At 35.0% G+C, this 19,094-nt stretch overlaps 1 protein-coding gene across 1 annotated transcript in view; it reads left to right on the top strand.

Annotated features, from left to right (window-relative positions):
• SLC4A4 (solute carrier family 4 member 4) overlaps positions 1-19,094 on the top strand; it is a 350,025-nt gene that overhangs the window by 322,863 nt on the left and 8,068 nt on the right. The window contains exons 21-23 of the mRNA XM_017879095.1: positions 6,380-6,448; positions 8,941-9,114; positions 11,347-11,508. Coding sequence (XP_017734584.1) covers positions 6,380-6,448; positions 8,941-9,114; positions 11,347-11,508 — 405 coding nt within the window. The remainder of the gene's footprint in view (positions 1-6,379; positions 6,449-8,940; positions 9,115-11,346; positions 11,509-19,094) is intronic.

Below are 19,094 nucleotides of genomic sequence, written 5' to 3'. Positions count from 1 at the left end.
GCCCTCTGTTTCTCTAAAATTAGCAAATTTTATGTCCATTGCCAATCAGATGAAGTTGAGGCAAGTGGAACTGTAATATCTTTGACCTATAAATAAGACTAAGATTGCCTTCAGGGTGTTTAGACTGATGTATACAGTGTGCACAAAATACTTGTTAAACAGTTAAAATATGTAATTATTCATCTTTTTTCCTTGGTTTCCACAATGTCAATTAACTGGTTTAATTAATTTCTGACTGGATTCATGAGGAATATGTATCTCATCTTACACAAGACGTTAAGATGAAAAATAACCTCAGAAAAGTTGTTTCTGACTAGGTATAGAGGGCCTTAAAAGAGTACAGAGCTTATGTTCTGCAGGGATAGAGGGAAACCTTTTGTCACCTTTGCCAGTGCAAAGCAAGTTATGGGATAAGTGTGAAGGTGTGGTGACTTTCACAGCATCGAATCTGCTGCCAAATGCTTTATGTTTCTCTGTTATCCTATAGGCACCAGCACATCAGCTGGTGGAAAGACTAATGACAGCGTTACCTTTTAGGCAATGGAACCTCATCTAGTGAGATCATTTTTAGAGAGTTCATTGCAGATAATTATGAACCCATGTTGTGAGAGGCTCTCCTAGAAATGAATTTTCCCTGTGGGTTCCTTGAAGGTGGGCTCACTTCAAGCAGCTGCAGAGTTTCTTTTATGAGCTCTCTTTGTGCTCAGTCACTGGTGAAGAATAAATGGGCAGAAATCTTTTCATCAGTTCTAATTTACTTATCATGTCTCCCATTTTTCTTTTATTTTTATATTATTTCTTTTCATTAATACAGCATAAAATCGTAATTCAAAAAAGTCAGATGTGTTTAAAAGTTCCTTTTGTGTGTATACATTATAGCAGATTGGCTTTATTCCTAGAGAATCTGACAGTTGAGTAATCATGGATGATTCCAAGGGGACACAGAGAACAGACACTGTATAATTACTATTTTTAGGAGAGATGCAAGACTTACATTTTCAACAACGCCTCTTCCTAACTATTTTCTCACCCTGCACCCAAATATGGCTGCAGAGGAGTTAAAGCTGAAAGTTCTTTTGTTCTTTACAATGATTCTTTTCACCCCTGATAGGCAAAGTGCCTTAGTATTTACAGAAACAGATTAGAATGCAGAGAAAGAAGGCGAGGCAGAGAGCTGTAAGAGATCAGTGAACATGAGCTTTCTTTTCCTTTGACCTTCCTTAATTAACCCATACCTAGGCTCACCCTCATTCAGCTGCTAGTGTCCATGATTGTGACTATTTCCACCTGGCAATTTTGCGTTAACCCAAAGAGTCATTGTAAGAATAAATGAAAAATGCAGTCCAACAAACGTTTTTATTAAGCAAGGTTTTCCCCAAAAGGTGGGAAATGAAATTGTTTTGACAATATAGTTTATAGCATACTGTACAAAACCTATACTTAAAAACAACAAAAATAAAATAGTCAAGGATTCACAGTTGTGATTCCTTACTTCAGTAAGTTAGGCTATTCCTTCTGGAATCACAACTCCTGATAAAGTCAGCTACTTTCAGATCATGTACCATTGAGGTTTGGTAAGTTATGTGCATTTATCACAAATCCCTTGTTAGCTCATTTGAAAAGTCAATACAGGAAGAAGCAGATATTGAGGGTACAGTTTAACTAAAACCTAAGTTATGACTAAGTAAGAGTCAAGATTAACAATTAACCTTAGAATTCACACAGAAAGTGGTGTCAGGGGTTATGCTGGAGTAGGGAACCCTTTTTCCTCCCCTTTGTGACTATGTGTTTTTTTAGAGAACTAGAGGACAACTTAAGAGAATCATTTGACTTAAGAGTCTGTCTTTGAAAGGGCAGATCAAATGAATGGGAAAAGAGAAATGTGTTACTTTTACTTTTTAAAATGAAATGGCTCAACACCATTTCTGCAAACTCCATACATCCCTCACAAATTTGATGGTCTCAGATGATCCTAGTAGTTTTCTTTCATGCATTAAGCAGTGTAGGAAGTTGTTTCCCCTGCCTGTTTATGCAAGCTTACTTTGAACATGAAGTTTTTCATTTTTTATTTTGATCTCTTTGCCGAGATATTTTATGTAGAAGAAGGTAAGGAATTACAATTTTAGGTTCACGAGGATACCCCATTGACCCTAGCCAGCAACAGTCATACATGCCTCAAAGCACTGAATGTAACAGCTGATTCAGTAGTGAACTGTTGGGAAGGAAGAATAACTGGCGTCCGTAGCTGGTTAAACAGCTTAGTTCTTTGTTTCTGCAGCAGAAATATTGCCTGGCAAGTGAGTATTCTGTATGGGGAAACCACAGGAGGCTAAAGAGCATCAAAAAGATGGAAGGCACTTCCTTGAGCTTACTTTTCCCATTTTTCTGGGAAGTCTGAAGAAATAAGAATCAAGTGAAGTTCACTGCTACTTTTGTTGCCCTTGCTTGAAATAGTTTATTTCAAGTTAATTAGGAGTAGTCAAATTTATCTTTAATATTTTAGTGTTCTAAAATCAGGAGAGCATTTAATTTGTATTTGGAAAATGTTTGTTGAGCTTCTACAATATGCCACAATATGTCTGTTTGTTCAGTGCCAGGGAAATAAAGCAAAATGGTGGAGATGATGGTGATGGTGATGATGATGATGATAACAGTAGCTGCCATTTATTGAGCTTGGCATTTGATTAAGGGCTCAGCACAGATTTTTAAAATTTAGTCCTTCAATGAATGACACCTACAAAAGAATTATCTCTATTTTACAGACAAGAAAATGTATTAATGACTTGCCAGGTCACAAAGTTCATAAATAATAGAGTCAAAATGTGAATTCAGGCAGTTCTGACATGAAAGCCAATCTCATAACCCTCAGGGTTTACAACCATTTAAAACAAAACATAGTACTTGCTCTCAAAGAACTCATTCACTTTCATTTTCCATGAGATGATCTTCAGCTTCTTTGATCCAACTTCTAATCCTCTCGTGCAGATAAATACAGCATTTTCACAAACTCCTCATCATACCTCATTCCAGTTTCTTCAATGACTAGGAACCAGATTGCAAGTCAGTACTTCCTTATCAGCTTAGATTTTCAAGATTTAAGGGAATTAGGATATTATTTGAATAACATGTTTCTGAATATAGTTGTTATTGCTGAAAGGGCAATATAATAGAACTTAAATAAAACCAGGGCTTTGAGTCTGACCTTTGCAGCCATTCTTTTGGTCTGTACTCCTGCCATTTTCCACCCTGACCACTGAGGACCAAAGAGAGTTCTGCTGGGCAGTTGCAGGCTTCTCAACTTGTCAGTCAGGTCCTCGTGATGATTATGACATTAATACCCCCTTTATCATTTATCATCTATTCAGAACCAGGCCCTGGACTACATATTTTATGTGATATAGTCTTTATCATACCCTCTTTTGAATGAGAATACTGAGGATAAGAAAAGTTAATAATTTTCTCAATGTTACAGAAGTGGTAGGGCCAGAATTTGAAACTAGGCTTGTCTGATTTGTGTGCCCATGCTCTTAATCAGGATCTCATTCTTGGTTGTACATTCACATGTGTGCACACACACACGCACACACATACACGCACACACATGCGTGTGGGCACACACACACACACAATGACCATTACTCTGCTAGAAGATCTCACTGTCCTATCTAATTCTGGTTGCACAACTACACTCTACCCTTATTTTTAAATTTACCCTTTCTCGTTGACTCTTCTGGGAATATTCAAATACTATCAGCACATCAAAGGAAGGTATAAGTGAAAAAGAGTAGAACTGTGTTCACCAGAATTTGAAAAATTTGGTGACATGGTCTGAATATGTTAACTGCTATTTTGATTTTGTCTCAATTATTCCATCGGCTTGTAGGAGCAATATTTGATTTTGTGTATGGTAATCTTATTTATAATTTACTTTTGTGCTTTCTGGGTATGATTGGTTATCTATAAAATTTCCTTTACATAATTTTATCATTTGGCAGTTCTTGATATGCCTGTAAGCCTGGTATGCTTTGTGCTGTTTATGTTTTAATTATTCCTCTCTTGCTTTGTGAAAATATCTACCTACTATTATTATGTAAATTATACTGGTTTAACTTAAGATGGAGTTCCATTTTCTTAAAATGCATCTTCTCTTTCCTCCTTTGAGAAATTTCTATTACAATAAATGATTATTTTGTGATGAATTTTTAAAGACTGACCTCCTGTGACTCATGAACTAAATCCAATAAAAGTATCCTCTAACCCAATAATTCTGTCAAGTTTCATCAAAGTTTCCATACTGGAAGATTTTAATGAGGTATTGCATTATCATAAGGAAAATGGCAAATTTCAAAAGATATATTTTTATGACATTGAAATTGGCCCAAAGTCAACTTCATAGCCTTCTTTATATGTATTATTTCCTTTTCGACAAAGAATAACTGTTTAAAAAACATCTTCATATCTAAAGCTATTTTTCTACCCACAACCCATGCCATTCTGTGTCACTGACACCTTCTGATTTTATTTTGTTGTAGATTTGGTGATATCTGTAATCATAAATTCACATAGAATGGACCTAAGCACCAAGGCAAAAGTGCCCTTCACTTTGACATTAGAACCACATTAGAAAAAACATTTAGCTAAGCCTAGCTGAGGGGTGGGGTTGAGGCCCTTTGTGGTAGCTTTCTTTCAAGCTAGACAAATGCTTTACCCAGATTAAAAAGCAACTACTGCAGGAATTCTAACTAGTTTTCCATGGTTGAACTATACTTCTCTTTTCCCTTCTTACTTTTCTTTCCTTCCAGCCGCCCCACCCCCCCCACCCACCAAATTACAAATGAAATGACAAGAAAATGGAAGATGTTTAAAAAATGAATCAAAGCTATGAAATGATCCTTCTCTTAGTTTTATTTTTTTACTTTATGGTACATTTATACACAAGAATCACAAGGAATAGAAACATGTACATTGCAAAAGAAATGAAGGCATGTGTCAGAAATAAAAGAGGCTTGAGTGTGATATGTTCACCTCTTTGTGGTGACTGTTAGGTATTACAGCTTCCCCAGCAGGAACATCATCCCTCCTACCCCCATCAACATTCTATGTCACTTTTATTTTTTTCTGACATCAAGAGCAAAGTTAGCTACATTAGAATTGTTAGTCTTTTTTGAAGAAGCATTTGATTTTATATGTGTGTTGTGTGTGTATATATATATATATATGTATATTTATTTCACATAAATTTAAGCATCCCTATGGCTAACCAATAAAAATTGGAAATATTTGTTACACATTTTAGAATTTACTCATTCTCGAATGGTGGCCAAAGAGTCTCAGATAGGGAATTACTTTAGACAATCACAAGGAGAGGCTGATAGAAATTGTGCTTAGTACGTGCAGTATTTTTAAAATTACTCTAAAGCCATACTATGTTTTCTGGTTACAACAGCCTCCTTTATGTGGATTTGGTAAGATTGGCCTTAATTGACTTGCGGTTTTAGTATTTTAGCTTTGAAAAATCCTGAAATTACTTGAACTTCTTTTCAAATTGTAAGGTTGAGAACCTTTTGTTTTTCAAACAGAAGACTTCCCAGAAACAGAATCATCCTTGATTTGCTTAGTTTCCTCAGTACTAGGGACATTTCAAAGGTCTAGGAATAGATATAGTTTACAGTCATCACTTCTCCTTGTTAAAATACTTTGTATTAATATAAAATATTTTTGCTAGTTAATGCATGTAAAGGTATTAATTCAGTTTTAAAAGATGTGTATTAATCCATGTGTGTAATTAATTGCTTCCAGGTGCTCCAGGGTCCTTTCAAGAGTGTTCTTTTTAGTTAGTTCTCATAATATTCGCAGGAAGTGAGGGGACAGTCTTTTGATGTTTATTTTATTGAAAGAGGCATATATACACCAAGCTGATAGATGATGTGGCAAAAATTATTAAGGACAAAAATCAACAAACTATATTGAAAGGAACTTGGTCTCAAGAGTGAGGCAACCATCTATTAATATCTCTATTTCTGTCTACCTCACAGTCCATATAAGCTTCTGGTTTACATAGTCATTCCTTTTCAGGGTAAAGGGAAACAGAACTTTTCCTCCATTAATTAAAAAAAGTTATTAGTAAGGTCATGCATGCTCACAAAAAAACAAGCATCCAATGAAAATTGAAAGTCCTTTTTACCCTTCTTCATTTATTTCTCTTACAAAGAGTTTAGAAGTTCATCAATTGACTAGTAAAGCATACTAGTTAGAGGTCACTATGTTATTCTATCCTATATTTTAGTTTTAGATTTAGCCTTCATTTAAATGATTCCTCTTCATTCCTCTTTTTTCTTATTATCATTTTTAACTTTTATCCAATTTTTTTTCTTTCTAGTTTATACCCATGCCTGTACTCTATGGTGTGTTCCTGTATATGGGAGTAGCATCCCTTAATGGTGTGCAGGTAAGTTTTTGAACAGCAATGTAAGTACAATAGTGTTTTTCTAGTAATAAGAATAGTCCAGTAACAGATCTTTGAAGAAAAGTGTTAATCCTTATTAACTGCTGAGTTTGTAAAATGCATTTGTTTTCCACTTCACCATTCACCTGCTTTTCATTTCTGGTTTAATCGACAAGTTAGCCAGTATTAGCAAAAGTTACCATACATAACCATTTTTGAAATAGGCTGTTAAAAGTCATTTAACCAAGAAAGCGAGAGGCTATAATCTTTCTTTTCCTCCCCTTACCCATCTTTATCTCCTTTTACTGTCTCAGGAAGGATACCTAACTCTTTCTGTGTGTCTTCAAGATAGTATTTATCCATTTGCCTTAACTGTATACTAAGAACAGGGTATTGATTTGCTTTTCACATGGCTATAATCAATAATCAAAAGTTTTTTACCAACCAAAGAATAAAGTCAATGTGGTTGATGTACTGCTTTTGTTGAAAACTTTAGCTATTTGTAACTTTGGGAAAACTGACACTTTTAATAAAATCATTATCACCTGGGCACGGTGGTGCACACTTTTAGTCTCAGCTACTTGGGAGGCTGGGGTGAAAGGTTCACTTCAACCTGAGTTTTAGTGCAGCCTCACCAACATAGTGAGAACCTGTCTCTTTAAAAAAAAAAAAATCATTAGGGAAAACTTTGTAAGGGGCTTTGTCTTTCAGTTGGGTTTTAATTTAATTGGCACCAGGAAACTGGAAGTACTTATGCTGTTTTCTGGCACCTTGTTAACTATAGCTTTATTTAGCACTTAGTAACATTTTAATGGGAAAAGACTGCATGTCCTGTGAACATCATAAGAATTTATTTGAACCCCTTCAAAATAGTCTTTGCTTTTGCTTATCAAATTCAGATTAATTTAGTTTTAAAGTCAGATAGAACTGGGCAAGTGGCCAGACCACCAAAGAGAGAAAAGGCTACTTTACTTTTCTCTGTTTAGGTCTGCTGAGTAGAGTTCATCATCTTTTGGATATTTGTTACAAAATACAAGGTGGTTCTTCATAGACTGGACTAGATGAATGTGAGTTTATTTGTGCTCATGAAACTTTTGAGAAGTATAAAGTTGTAAAATATCTTATTTTCCCTGCCATTGTAAATATTCTTTATTTTCCAAAATGGAAAATATGAAACAGAAATGGCCCGCAGACGAATAGTTCTTATTTTTGTTTGTCCTTGACGACCTGGTCTAGATCAGAAGTTTAATTCTATGTGTTTTAGGGGCTTTATTGGTTGAAACTCAGTGCATGTTTATTTAATTAAAAAGAAGAAAAAATCAACCACATAGTAATGATGGGGAAAAACAACCAGGGTCTAGCTAGTAGATTTCTTAAATTCTGCAATGCTGTTGCCTCTAATGGCTTTTCTCTTTCTTTCTCGATTCTCCCTTGTTTAAACCGTTTTGGTGAGATTTGATTTAGCAAATTTTGTAATTTGTAAAGAAATTTTGTAACCCAAACTTTATAAATGAGAAGGTCCCCACCAGTCAAAATAATTCTAGAGGGAAAAGAAAACCCTTTAAGTAAGAAATCACTAGAGAAGATTGTGATGGTCTGATTTACTTTTGCACTTCTTTCCCTCCAGAAAGAAAATAGAGAGATTATTTCAGAGTTCATATTGCATGATTATTCAATTCAATAGCTATTTACTGAACATCTTTCATTGAAAGATCCTGTGATAGGTTCTTGAATATCTTCCCGTTTGTCACTGGCAAGGTCAATTCAGCAGTTATTCTTTGAAGCACAGCACCTGGCACACAGATGCTCAGTAGTTATTTCAATAGCTGTTTATACATGACCATAAGATAGCCTCTCTTAGGTTCAGATGTTGACCCTGAAACTCGCTGTAGTATTCATATAGCTTTTCTCTGAAAAGAAATGGTGATAGATTGCTGAGTGTGTTCGTCAAGGTATGCCACTCAGATAAATACTATGGAATTTATGAAAACATAATGTATTCCCATTTTTAAGTTGAATACTTCCTTTATATCCTTAAAACATTCCTCAAATGTGTTAATATATGATGCATAGTATCATCTCCTTTTTTTTCAGATAAGACAACTGAGGCAGAGTAAGATACATGAGTTAGATGTCTTCCTTCAGCATATTATTACTAAAATAGGCAAAAGATCCTCTTTCCTGAGACTCAGAGAGTAAAAATAGAAATTAGGAGATGAGCTCCTAGAATTTATGTTTTGCTTTGTGACTTTATTCTTTAGTGGCCGCTTTTTCTTACACATCTACATAACATTCCCACAATATAATAACAAAGATTTGAAGACTTGTGCTTTAGTGTGCTTGACTAAATTTCTGCATTTCTTGACCATTCCTTTGTCCTCTGAAAAGGGCATTGCTTGCCTAAATTATAGAATATAAATCAGTAATGATTAGTTAGGCATAGTGGAAATGTAATGCAGTAATGCATTTGGACTCCTTTCCTCTTTCCTCCTTAGTTCATGGATCGTCTGAAGCTGCTTCTGATGCCTCTGAAGCATCAGCCTGACTTTATCTACCTGCGTCATGTTCCCCTGCGCAGAGTCCACCTGTTCACTTTCCTGCAAGTGTTGTGTCTGGCCCTGCTATGGATCCTCAAGTCAACAGTGGCTGCTATCATTTTTCCAGTAATGGTAGGGATTCCTTTAATTGAATGTACCTGTGAGATTATATGGGTATCGTGGTTATCGTTATATGGAAGACTCACATGTCTTTTATGTATTGTTCCAAATTTTTCCAGCTTTGACCTCATCACTTCGATCAGTTGTAATTTACATTTCCCATGGTTATGGTTGTCTAGGATGGACCTTAGAATCAGGCTCACCTGAGTTCATATACTGGCCTTGGTTCATGCTCATCAGTAAACTTCCTTGAACTACTATTAATTCATCAGTAAAATGGGGGTTGCATTGTTGTTTTCTGAGCATCAAAAATGACTATCAAATGTGTAGCATAATGCCTGACACATCGTAGACACCAGTGCATGTTAGTTACTTTTTAAATGTTGTACAATAGAATTAATCTAAGTAAGAGTGTAGGACATTTCAGTTCAAGTAATAAAGAAGTGCTTGGCAACTTGTGAGAACTCATCCAGTACATTAGAAGAAATGGAGTGAGAAGTTCACTTTTTACATTTCTTGTGGTTTGCATAATGCTAAGTTTAAAGATAAGGTGGGACTTTCTATCCTTGCCATAATATGATGAGAAACAAGGTAAAGCAACTACTGTTTCACTCTGAGTCACAAGTGAAAGAAAAGAAAAAGAAATTTTGTATTTGGCTTCATTACTGAATGTTATACTTTACCATAACTCTTCACTTCTTGAAAAAAATGCATTTATGTACACTTAAAACAAGTTACAAAGGGAGCCTCGAGTCTGTTTTATCTCCCCCGCAGGTTTGAAAACAGAATTTTCCTACACTTACCACATTTTATTTTTATAAAAATCCTCTTACTCTTAGCCAGGATTATTATTTTATTTTTTGTATTTGTTGTTTGAAATTTTTTTTCTCCCAAGGATGCAAGAAAAGATGGATATTAAATACTAGTCATATTTGTTAGGTCAGAATTTTTTTCTTAATGGTGCCTTATGTCTTTCTTTCCTTTTTTTTAAAAAAAAAAAAAACTATATTAACTTACTGAAAAGCACACTGAGTATGAGAAACACTCAGATTTACCTGTTAGTGTCATCTGCCTACCTACAAATGTTGCTGAAACCAAGAAAATGGAAGCTAGAGCAGGATACATTTGAATTATATCCAGTAAATCACTTTTTGCTTGTGATAAATAATAATTTTAAAATGCTTCACTTTTCTAAAGTGTTTTTGTCTTTTCAGAACTTTTATTTGGTCACAAAATAATTCTGTAATAGAAATTAGGACAGATGTTATTTATTTCTCTAGGCGATGAGGAAACTGTCATATCGAGAGCATGAGGCTGATAAAGACAACTGCTTAATTTGAAGCAAGTCAGGATGCCTATAACTTGCTGCATATTAATTTTAATGTAGAATAAAGATATCTTAATTCTACCTTCAGAAGTATCTTAATGTACCTTCAGAAGTTCTTCTTCAAGAGCAATTCATAGAACCAGAAATACACAGGTCAAGAATATTTGTTTTGGAAGCAGACAACTGGGGCCCTTTGTATTATTCAATTATCTGGGTTCATCTCCCTCACAAACATTAAGGATCTTGGACAACATACTTAATGTCTCTAACCTTCAGTTTCCTCAACTGTATGACAGAAATAATAATACCTACTTTTGGGGTTTGTTTTGAAGAATAAATGAGATAACATTGCCTAAGAGTTTAATATAGTGTCTGGGACATGTTAAGTATTCAGTTAATGGTGGTGATTGAAGTAGCCCAGTAAATGAAATGGTCTGTGCATATTCAAATACTGCCTCATTGTGAATACTTTGAAGATGTCTCAGTGTTCTATGTGTCGTACAGATTTTCTTGATTGCTAAAAACCTTTATACCGTTTTAATTTTTAATACTTAGAAATCATATGTCAGCTATTTTTTGACTTTAAACTTTTAACTATTTTATTTAAAATCTCACATGGAAGGAAATGGTTTTGAAAAACAATCCTTTCTCATTAAAATTCTAATTGAATGTGATCATGCATTTCAGTGAACAAAACAAAATGAGTTTCAACTAAGACTTTTATAAAACAACTTTCCCCATGTAGAAAGTTATGAGAGTTCACTTGGTATAAGTACATACTGTCAAGATCAGGTCTGTCATACTCTATCTAGCCTTACACAAAGGAGGTTTCTGTGGACTTTGATAGGAGAGTATCTGTGCTTGCTGTGACTTCATCTGCATGGTTTCTTCCATACTTTTAATATTTGCTCTTTCAGATCTTGGCACTTGTAGCTGTCAGAAAAGGCATGGACTACCTCTTCTCCCAGCACGACCTCAGCTTCCTCGATGATGTCATTCCAGAAAAGGACAAGAAAAAGAAGGAGGATGAGAAGAAAAAGAAAAAGAAGAAGGGAAGTCTGGACAGTGACAACGATGATGTAAGGAACTTTCCAAATTCCAAAGGAAAGCTAGTTAAAGAAACAAATGTGAAAATTGTCCCTTTTTATACCTGATGTGAAATGGAGGGCTGAGTTCTAAGAATGTTTATCTGGACATGTGATATTTTACTCATTTCACATCCCTTTGCCCTTTATATTCTCTCTTTGGTTTTTTATGTTTTCTGAAGTCTTTCTGTAACCATTAATACCCTAATAATGACATAATGACTAATAATGACTTCTAAAAAATTTTAAAATCCACCACATTAAAAAAGTTCTGATCTCATAAAGGAAGTTTGCTTAGTAATGCTATAAAATGTATTTGGTTTCTATTAATAATTCAGGGCTTATATTTGAGATAATAACTCAATTTTATGTAATTTTAAGCCTAATGTGGATAGATGTCGATGATCTCACTTTGTATAATCTATGAATCTATTTGAGTAGGCTCTCCACCAAAGTTCTATGCTGTTATATTAATAATAGTATTATATTTATACTAATATGATTTAGCATTATTTTTCTGTAGCTCTTCAATAAAAGAAAAGGAAATTGGAGTTTGGGGTCTTTTTACATAATTATAGTGGTTAGTGTCATAGTCCAGAGGGTCCTGCTCCAATTAGGTGATTAAGTTGAGAAGTAAAATTTTGCCCAATTTTTTCTTTAGGAGACCAGCTCACAGAAGTACAGATTCTCCAGTAGGGATCTGTAATCAGTGCTAGGAGAAAAACTGGGATTTGTTTACTTTAACACATGCACACACCTTATTCCAGCAGCCTTTTGAAAAGATTGCCAAAATAATGTTTTCCATTTGAAAATTTGCTCTGGATTTTACACAGTGCAGTATCACAAACGATTTTTTGTGCATCATTACCAATTCTAAAGTAGGAATATTGTTAATTGTTAGTTTCTACTTAGTATTTGATAACTTTGATTGATCGTTGCATACTTTATCCTTAATTGTCTCAATAGCTTGTTATCACAGTATTTATTTTTGTTCCCATTTTACAGATGAGGAAATTTAGACTGAGAAATGTTAAATATTTTGTAAAATTTTAAAGCTTTATTGAGGAATGATTAACAAAATTGTATACATGTAAGGTGAGGCTTTGACATATATATTTAAATCATTTTTCTAATTGTACACAGCCATAATGGCAAAGCCAAAACTCAAATCCAGGCCTCTCTGGTTATTTCCAACTGGTCAGGCTGTCTGATTGTATTATTTTTGTAGAACTTGGAAATGGTACAATGAAAGAAGGCAAGAGACAGAATTGGATTTCACATAAATTGATTCAATAAGAAAAAGGCTTAATGCATGAGGCACATTTAGCTAAAGAGAAAAAGAGGTGAAAAGAGCTTTATGACTGTCATCGTCCATCTACAATGAGAACAGGTGTATAGATTTTGTTTGCAATGGTGACAGAAAAAGAGTGTGTTTAAACTACAGCAGAGATTAAGATGGAATAGTCCAAAGAATGATGTGTTTATACATTTAATAGAAATTAAAATATGAAACGAATTTCTGGACCACTCAAGACCAAAAAAAAAAAGGCTGCCTGAAATATTAAATAATTAAAGCAGTATTTTGTCCAAAATAAATATGTCAACTTACGTACATGGACATCAAATTTAAAGTTCACTACACATTATGAATGTATGAAGTGGGGATTATGGAATCCCCTCTCTAATGATTTTTAAGAAAAAATAGTAAAATATCAACTTTGGAGAATGTTTTAAATGTACTGCTCTCTAGTGACAAAAGTTGGATCGAAAGAACTCCTTAGAAGTTCTTCCAATGCTTAGATATGATTTCCAACAAATCCTATTTCATTTAAAGTGGGGTTTTTTTGTATTGATATTTACCATTTCCGACAGATTTCTTGAAGCCAAAGTGTCATATTTGTTTTTTTTCCTCTTCCTCTTCATCCTACCCATTCCAAAACAAACAAGCAAACATATACATTTGTTCCTAAGCAGTGAATCCAGCTAGGCAATTTGGAGTGCATCTGTGCAGTATGTTCTGTGTGTTGAACTCATTATTTAGGGGCTCCACTTAGGAATGTGGTTCTCCTAAGTTTACTCCTTAGTCACAGGGTTTGGGGCCCATGGATATAGGGAGTCACGTGGGGACATGGGGGTTATAGCTATAATATAATATTTATGAGCACAAATAGTAAAAATTATGGCTTGCCAACATTTTGAGCCACTCACAGTCATTTTTTAATCTGCCTGGTAGACTGTGATTAAGGGTTGGCTGCCAACTCATCCATCTATAAGTGCTATTATTTTGGAAAATGTTTGAAATACTGTAATGACTTACTGTTTTTGACATTCTCATAAAGGTAAATGCATGTGGCATCTTTTTCATTATTATTATACTTTAAGTCCTGGGATACATGTGCAGATCATGCAGGTTTGTTACATAGGTATACACGTGCCATGATGGTTTGCTGTACCTATCAACCTGTCATCTACATTAGGTATTTCTCCTACTGCTATCCCTCCCTTAGTCCCCTACCCCCTGGCAGGCACCAGTGTGTGATATTCCCCTGCCTGTATCCATGTTTTCTAATTGTTCAACTCCCACTTATGAGTGAAAACGTGGTGTTTGGTTTTCTGTTCCTGTGTTAGTTTGCTGAGAATGATTGTTTCCAGCCTCATCCATGTCCCTGCAAAGGACATGAACTCATCCTTTTTTATGGCTGCATAGTATTCCATGGGGTATATGTGCCACATTTTCTTTATCCAGTCTATCATGGATGGGTATATGAGTTGGTTCCAAGTCTTTGCTATTGTGAGCAGTGCTGCAATAAACATACATGTGCATGTCTTTATAGTAGAATGATTTATAATCCTTTGGGTATATACCCAGTAATAGGATTGCTGGGTCAAATAGTATTGCGATCTTTGAGGAATCACCACACTGTCTTTCACAATGGTTGAAATAATTTAGACTCTCACCAACAGTGTAAAAGCATTCCTATTTCTCCACATCATCTCCAGCATCTGTTATTTCCTCACTTTTTAATGATTGCCATTCTAACTGGCATGAGATGGTATCTCATTGTGGTTTTGATTTGCATTTGTCTAATGACCAGCAATGATGACCTTTTTTTCATATGTTTGCGGGCTGCATAAATGTCTTCCTTCGAGAAGTATCTGTTCATATCCTTTGCCCACTTTTTGATAGGGTTGTTTTTTTCTTATAAATTTGTTTAAGTTCCTTGTAGATTCTGGATATTAGCCCTTTGTCAGATGGATAGATTGCAAAAATTTTCTCCCATTCTGTAGGTTGCCTATTCATTCTGATGGTAATTTATTTTGCTGTGCAGATGCTCTGTAGTTTAATTAGATGCTGTTTGTCAATTTTGACTTTTGTTGCCATTGCTTTTGCTGTTTTAGTCATGAAGTCTTTGCCCATGCCTATGTCCTGAATGGTATTGCCTAGGTTTTCTTCTAGGGTTGTATAGTTTTACATCTTATATTTAAGGCTTTAATCCATCTTGACTTGATTTTTGTATAAGATGTAAGGAAGGGGTCCAGTTTCAATTTTCTGCATATGGCTAACCAGTTTTCCCAACACTATTTATTAAATAGGGACTCCTTTCCTCACTGCCTGTATTTGTCAGGTTTGTCAAAAATTAGATGGTTGTAGATGTGTGACATTATTTTTGAGGCCTCCATTCTGTTCCATTGGTCCATATATCTGTTTTGGTACCAGTACCATGCTGTTTTGGTTACTGTAGCCTTGTGGCATAGTTTGAAGTCAGGTAGTGTGATGCCTCCAGCTTTGTTCTTTTTGCTTAGGATTGTCTTGGCTATATGGGCTCTTTTTTGGTTCCATATGAAATTTAAAGTAGTTTTTTCTAATTTTGTGAAGAAAGTCAATGGTAGCTTGATGACGATAGCACTGATTCCATAAATTACTTTGGGCAGTATGACCATTTTCACCTTATTGATTCTTGTATCCATGAGCATGGAATGTTTTCCATTTGTTTGTGTCCTCTTTTATTTCCTTGAGCAGTAGTTTGTTGTTCTCCTTTAAGAGGTCCTTCACATCCCTTGTAAGTTGTATTCCTAGGTATTTTGTTCTCTTTGTAGCAATTGTGAATGGGAGTTCTTTCATGATTGGGCTCTCTGTCTATTATTGGTGTATAGGAATGCTTGTGATTTCTGTACATTGATTTTGTATTCTGAGACTTTGCTGAAGTTGCTTATCAGCTTAAGGAGATTTTGGGATGAGACAGTGAGGTTTTCTAAATATGCAATCATGTCATCGGCAAACAGAGACAATTTGACTTCCCCTCTTCCTATTTGAATACCCTTTATTTCTTTCTCTTGCCTGATTGCCCTGGCCAGAAATTACAATACTATGTTTAATAAGAGTGGTGAGAGAGAGCATCCTTTTCTTGTGCCAGTTTTCAAAGGGAATGCTTCCAGCTTTTGCCCATTCAGTATGATATTGGCTGTGGGTTTGTCATAAATAGCTCTTATTATTTCAAGATACGTTCCATGAATACCTAGTTTATTGAGAGTTTTTAGCATGAAAGGCTGTTGAATTTTATTGAAGGCCTTTTCTGTATTTATTGAGATAATGATGTGTTTTTTGTCATTGGTTCTGTTTATGTGATGGATTATGTTCATTGATTTGCCTATGCTGAACCAGCCTTGCATCCCAGCGATGAAGCCAACATGATCGTGGTAGATTAGCTTTTTAATATGCTTCTGGATTCAGTTTACCAGTATTTTCTTGAGGATTTTCACATCAATGTTCATCAGGAATACTGGCCTGTAATTTTGTTTTTTTGTTGTGTCTCTGCCAGGTTTTGGTATCAGGATGATGCTGGCCTCATAAAATGAGTTAGGGAGGAGTCCCTCTTTTTCTATTGTTTGGAATAGTTTCAGAAGAAATGGTACCAGCTCTTCTTTGTACTGCCGGGAGAATTCTTCTGTGAACCCATCTGGTCCTGGACATTTTTGATTGGTAGACTATTAATTACTGCTTTCATTTCAGAACTTCTTGTTGTTCTATTCAGGGATTCAGCTTCTTCCAGAGTTGGTCTTGGGAGGGTGTATGTATCCAGGAATTTATCCATTTCTTCTAGATTTTCTAGTTTATTTGTGTAGAGGTGTTTGTAGTACTCTCTGATGGTAGTTTGTATTTCTGGGGGGTCAGTGGTTATATCCCCTTTATTATTTTTTATTGTGCCTATTTGATTCTTCTCTCTTCTTCATTATTCTGGCTAGTGGTCTATGTATTTTGTTAATCTTTTCAAAAAACAGCTCCTGGATTCATTGGTTTTTTTGAAGGATTTTTTGTGTCTCTATCTCCTTCAATTCTGCTCTGATCTTAGTTATTTCTTTTCTTCTGCTAGCTTTTGAATGTGTTTGCTCTTGCTTCTCTAGTTCTTTTAATTGTGATGTTAGACTGTCAATTTTTAGATCTTTCCTGCTTTCTCCTGTGGGCATTTAGTGCTATAAATATCCCTCTAAACACTGCTTTAGCTGTGTCCCAGAGATTCTGGTATGTTGTGTCTTTGTTCTCATTGGTTTCAAAGAACATCTTTATTTCTGCCTTCATTTCGTTATATACCCAGTAGTCATTCAGGAGGAGGTTGTTCAGTTTGCATGTAGTTGTGCTGTTTTGAGTAAGTTTCTTAGTCCTGAGTTCTAATTTGATTGCACTGTGGTCTGATAGACTGTTTGTTATGATTTCCATTCTTTTGCATTTGCTCAGGAGTGTTTTACTTCCAATTATGTGGTCAATTTTAGAATAAGTGCGATGTGGTGCTGATAAGAATGTATATTCTGTTGATTTGGGGTGGAGAGTTCTGCAGATGTCTATTAGGTCTGCTTGGTCCAGAGCTCAAGTCCTAGATATCCTTGTTAATTTTCTGTCTCACTGATCTGTCTAATATTGACAGTGGGGTGTTAAAGTCTCCCACTATTATTTTGTGGGAGTCTCTTTGTAGTTCTCTAAGAATATGCTTTATGAATCTGGGTGCTCCTATATTGGGTGCATATATATTTAGGATAGTTAGTTCTTCTTGTTACATTGATCTCTTTACCATTATGCAGTGCCCTTCTTTGTCTTTTTGGATCTTTGTTGGTTTAAAGTCTGTTTTATTGGAGACTGGGATTGTAACCCCTGCTTTTTTTTTTTCTTTCCATTTGCTTGGTAAATATTCCTCCATCCCTTTATTTTGAGCCTATGTGTGTCTTTGAACATGTGGTGGGTCTCCTGAATACAGCACACTCATGGGTCTTAACTCTATCCAGTTTGCCAGTCTGTGTCTTTTAATTGGGGCATTTAGTCCATTTACATTTAAGGTTAATATTGTTTATGTGTGGCATGTTTATTTTTTTTTTCTTTTTTGCTTGTTGAATGCATTGTCTTAGTTCTCTAAAAGGATGCTGTTGTTCATTAACCTCTTTAGAGTCACCATAAAGGAATTTTCCATGTAGGTAATAGACTTTATGTTAAGATTTTTTTTACCATTAATCTCATTTTATTTTCAACTAAAATCATCTTTTGGTACTTTCAATGATGAGATATATTGGGTCTTTCAGTCCCAACATAGACTTAGAATCAATATAATGCATTTAAAAGAAACAAGGGTAATCTATTATAATTTGGGCTAGGTAGCCTGTTCTTTAAGCAGTCCCATGATTAGCTGCCTGGTTTTGTCATTTCCATTATGATTCTCTGCTTATCTGACCATCATAGACACCTTTGTAAACATTTTATTTTCTTACGTTTTGCTTACATTTTCAGATATCTTTGGCACAAGCTAATTGAAATGAACCTTTACCCATAAAATAGTACTTAGCGTAAGAGAGGAAAGTTTATTTTCTAGTGTACATAGAAGGCTTCTTGATAGTGGATATATAAAAAGTCTGTCACTTGTTCTAGAAGGAAAGATGGGTCATGATTTTCCTACAGACGGAATCAGCATAAACAAAACAAGAATTTCAAGACCATATTATAACTTCGGAAGTTTCCTAGGTTTAATCTGTTTTTGCATTGAGATCATTTGCTTCACAGATACAACTCATAAACATTGCTGATTGGGAGTCTAAGTGATAGAAAGGTTTACAATTCAGTTGTAGTGATCTCTATTTCGTGTAGTTGTAGCTTTAATGGACTCAATACCATTAACTCAGAAGAGTAGAAAACAAATGTGAGGGGGAAAGAAGGAATACAGTTAAAAGATAGCAAACTGGAAGTCATTATAGGGCTTTTCTCCTTAGTATTAAGTAAATGATTATATAAAACGGTTTGATCGACACTAGCAGATAGGAAAGGCTGTATAATAAAAACATTCTAAAACCTGTTGTACATTTTTTTCACAGTCTGACTGCCCATACTCAGAAAAAGTACCAAGTATTAAAATTCCAATGGACATCATGGAACAGCAACCTTTCCTAAGTGATAGCAAACCTTCTGACAGTGAGTAGAACTAACCTCTTGCATGCTTGCTTGAATATGATTTGCACTTACAGAGAAAACACTTTAGAATTGCCATCTGCATTAACTTGCCCTCGATTTTGTTTTTCCTTTTTTCTATGAGAAGATTTACACT

Source organism: Rhinopithecus bieti, unplaced genomic scaffold (assembly GCF_001698545.2).
Source record: "Rhinopithecus bieti isolate Rb0 unplaced genomic scaffold, ASM169854v2 scaffold_905, whole genome shotgun sequence".
Taxonomy (NCBI): domain Eukaryota; kingdom Metazoa; phylum Chordata; class Mammalia; order Primates; family Cercopithecidae; genus Rhinopithecus; species Rhinopithecus bieti.
Note: the sequence above shows the minus strand (reverse complement) of the source record. Positions and strands in the feature narration are given on the sequence as shown.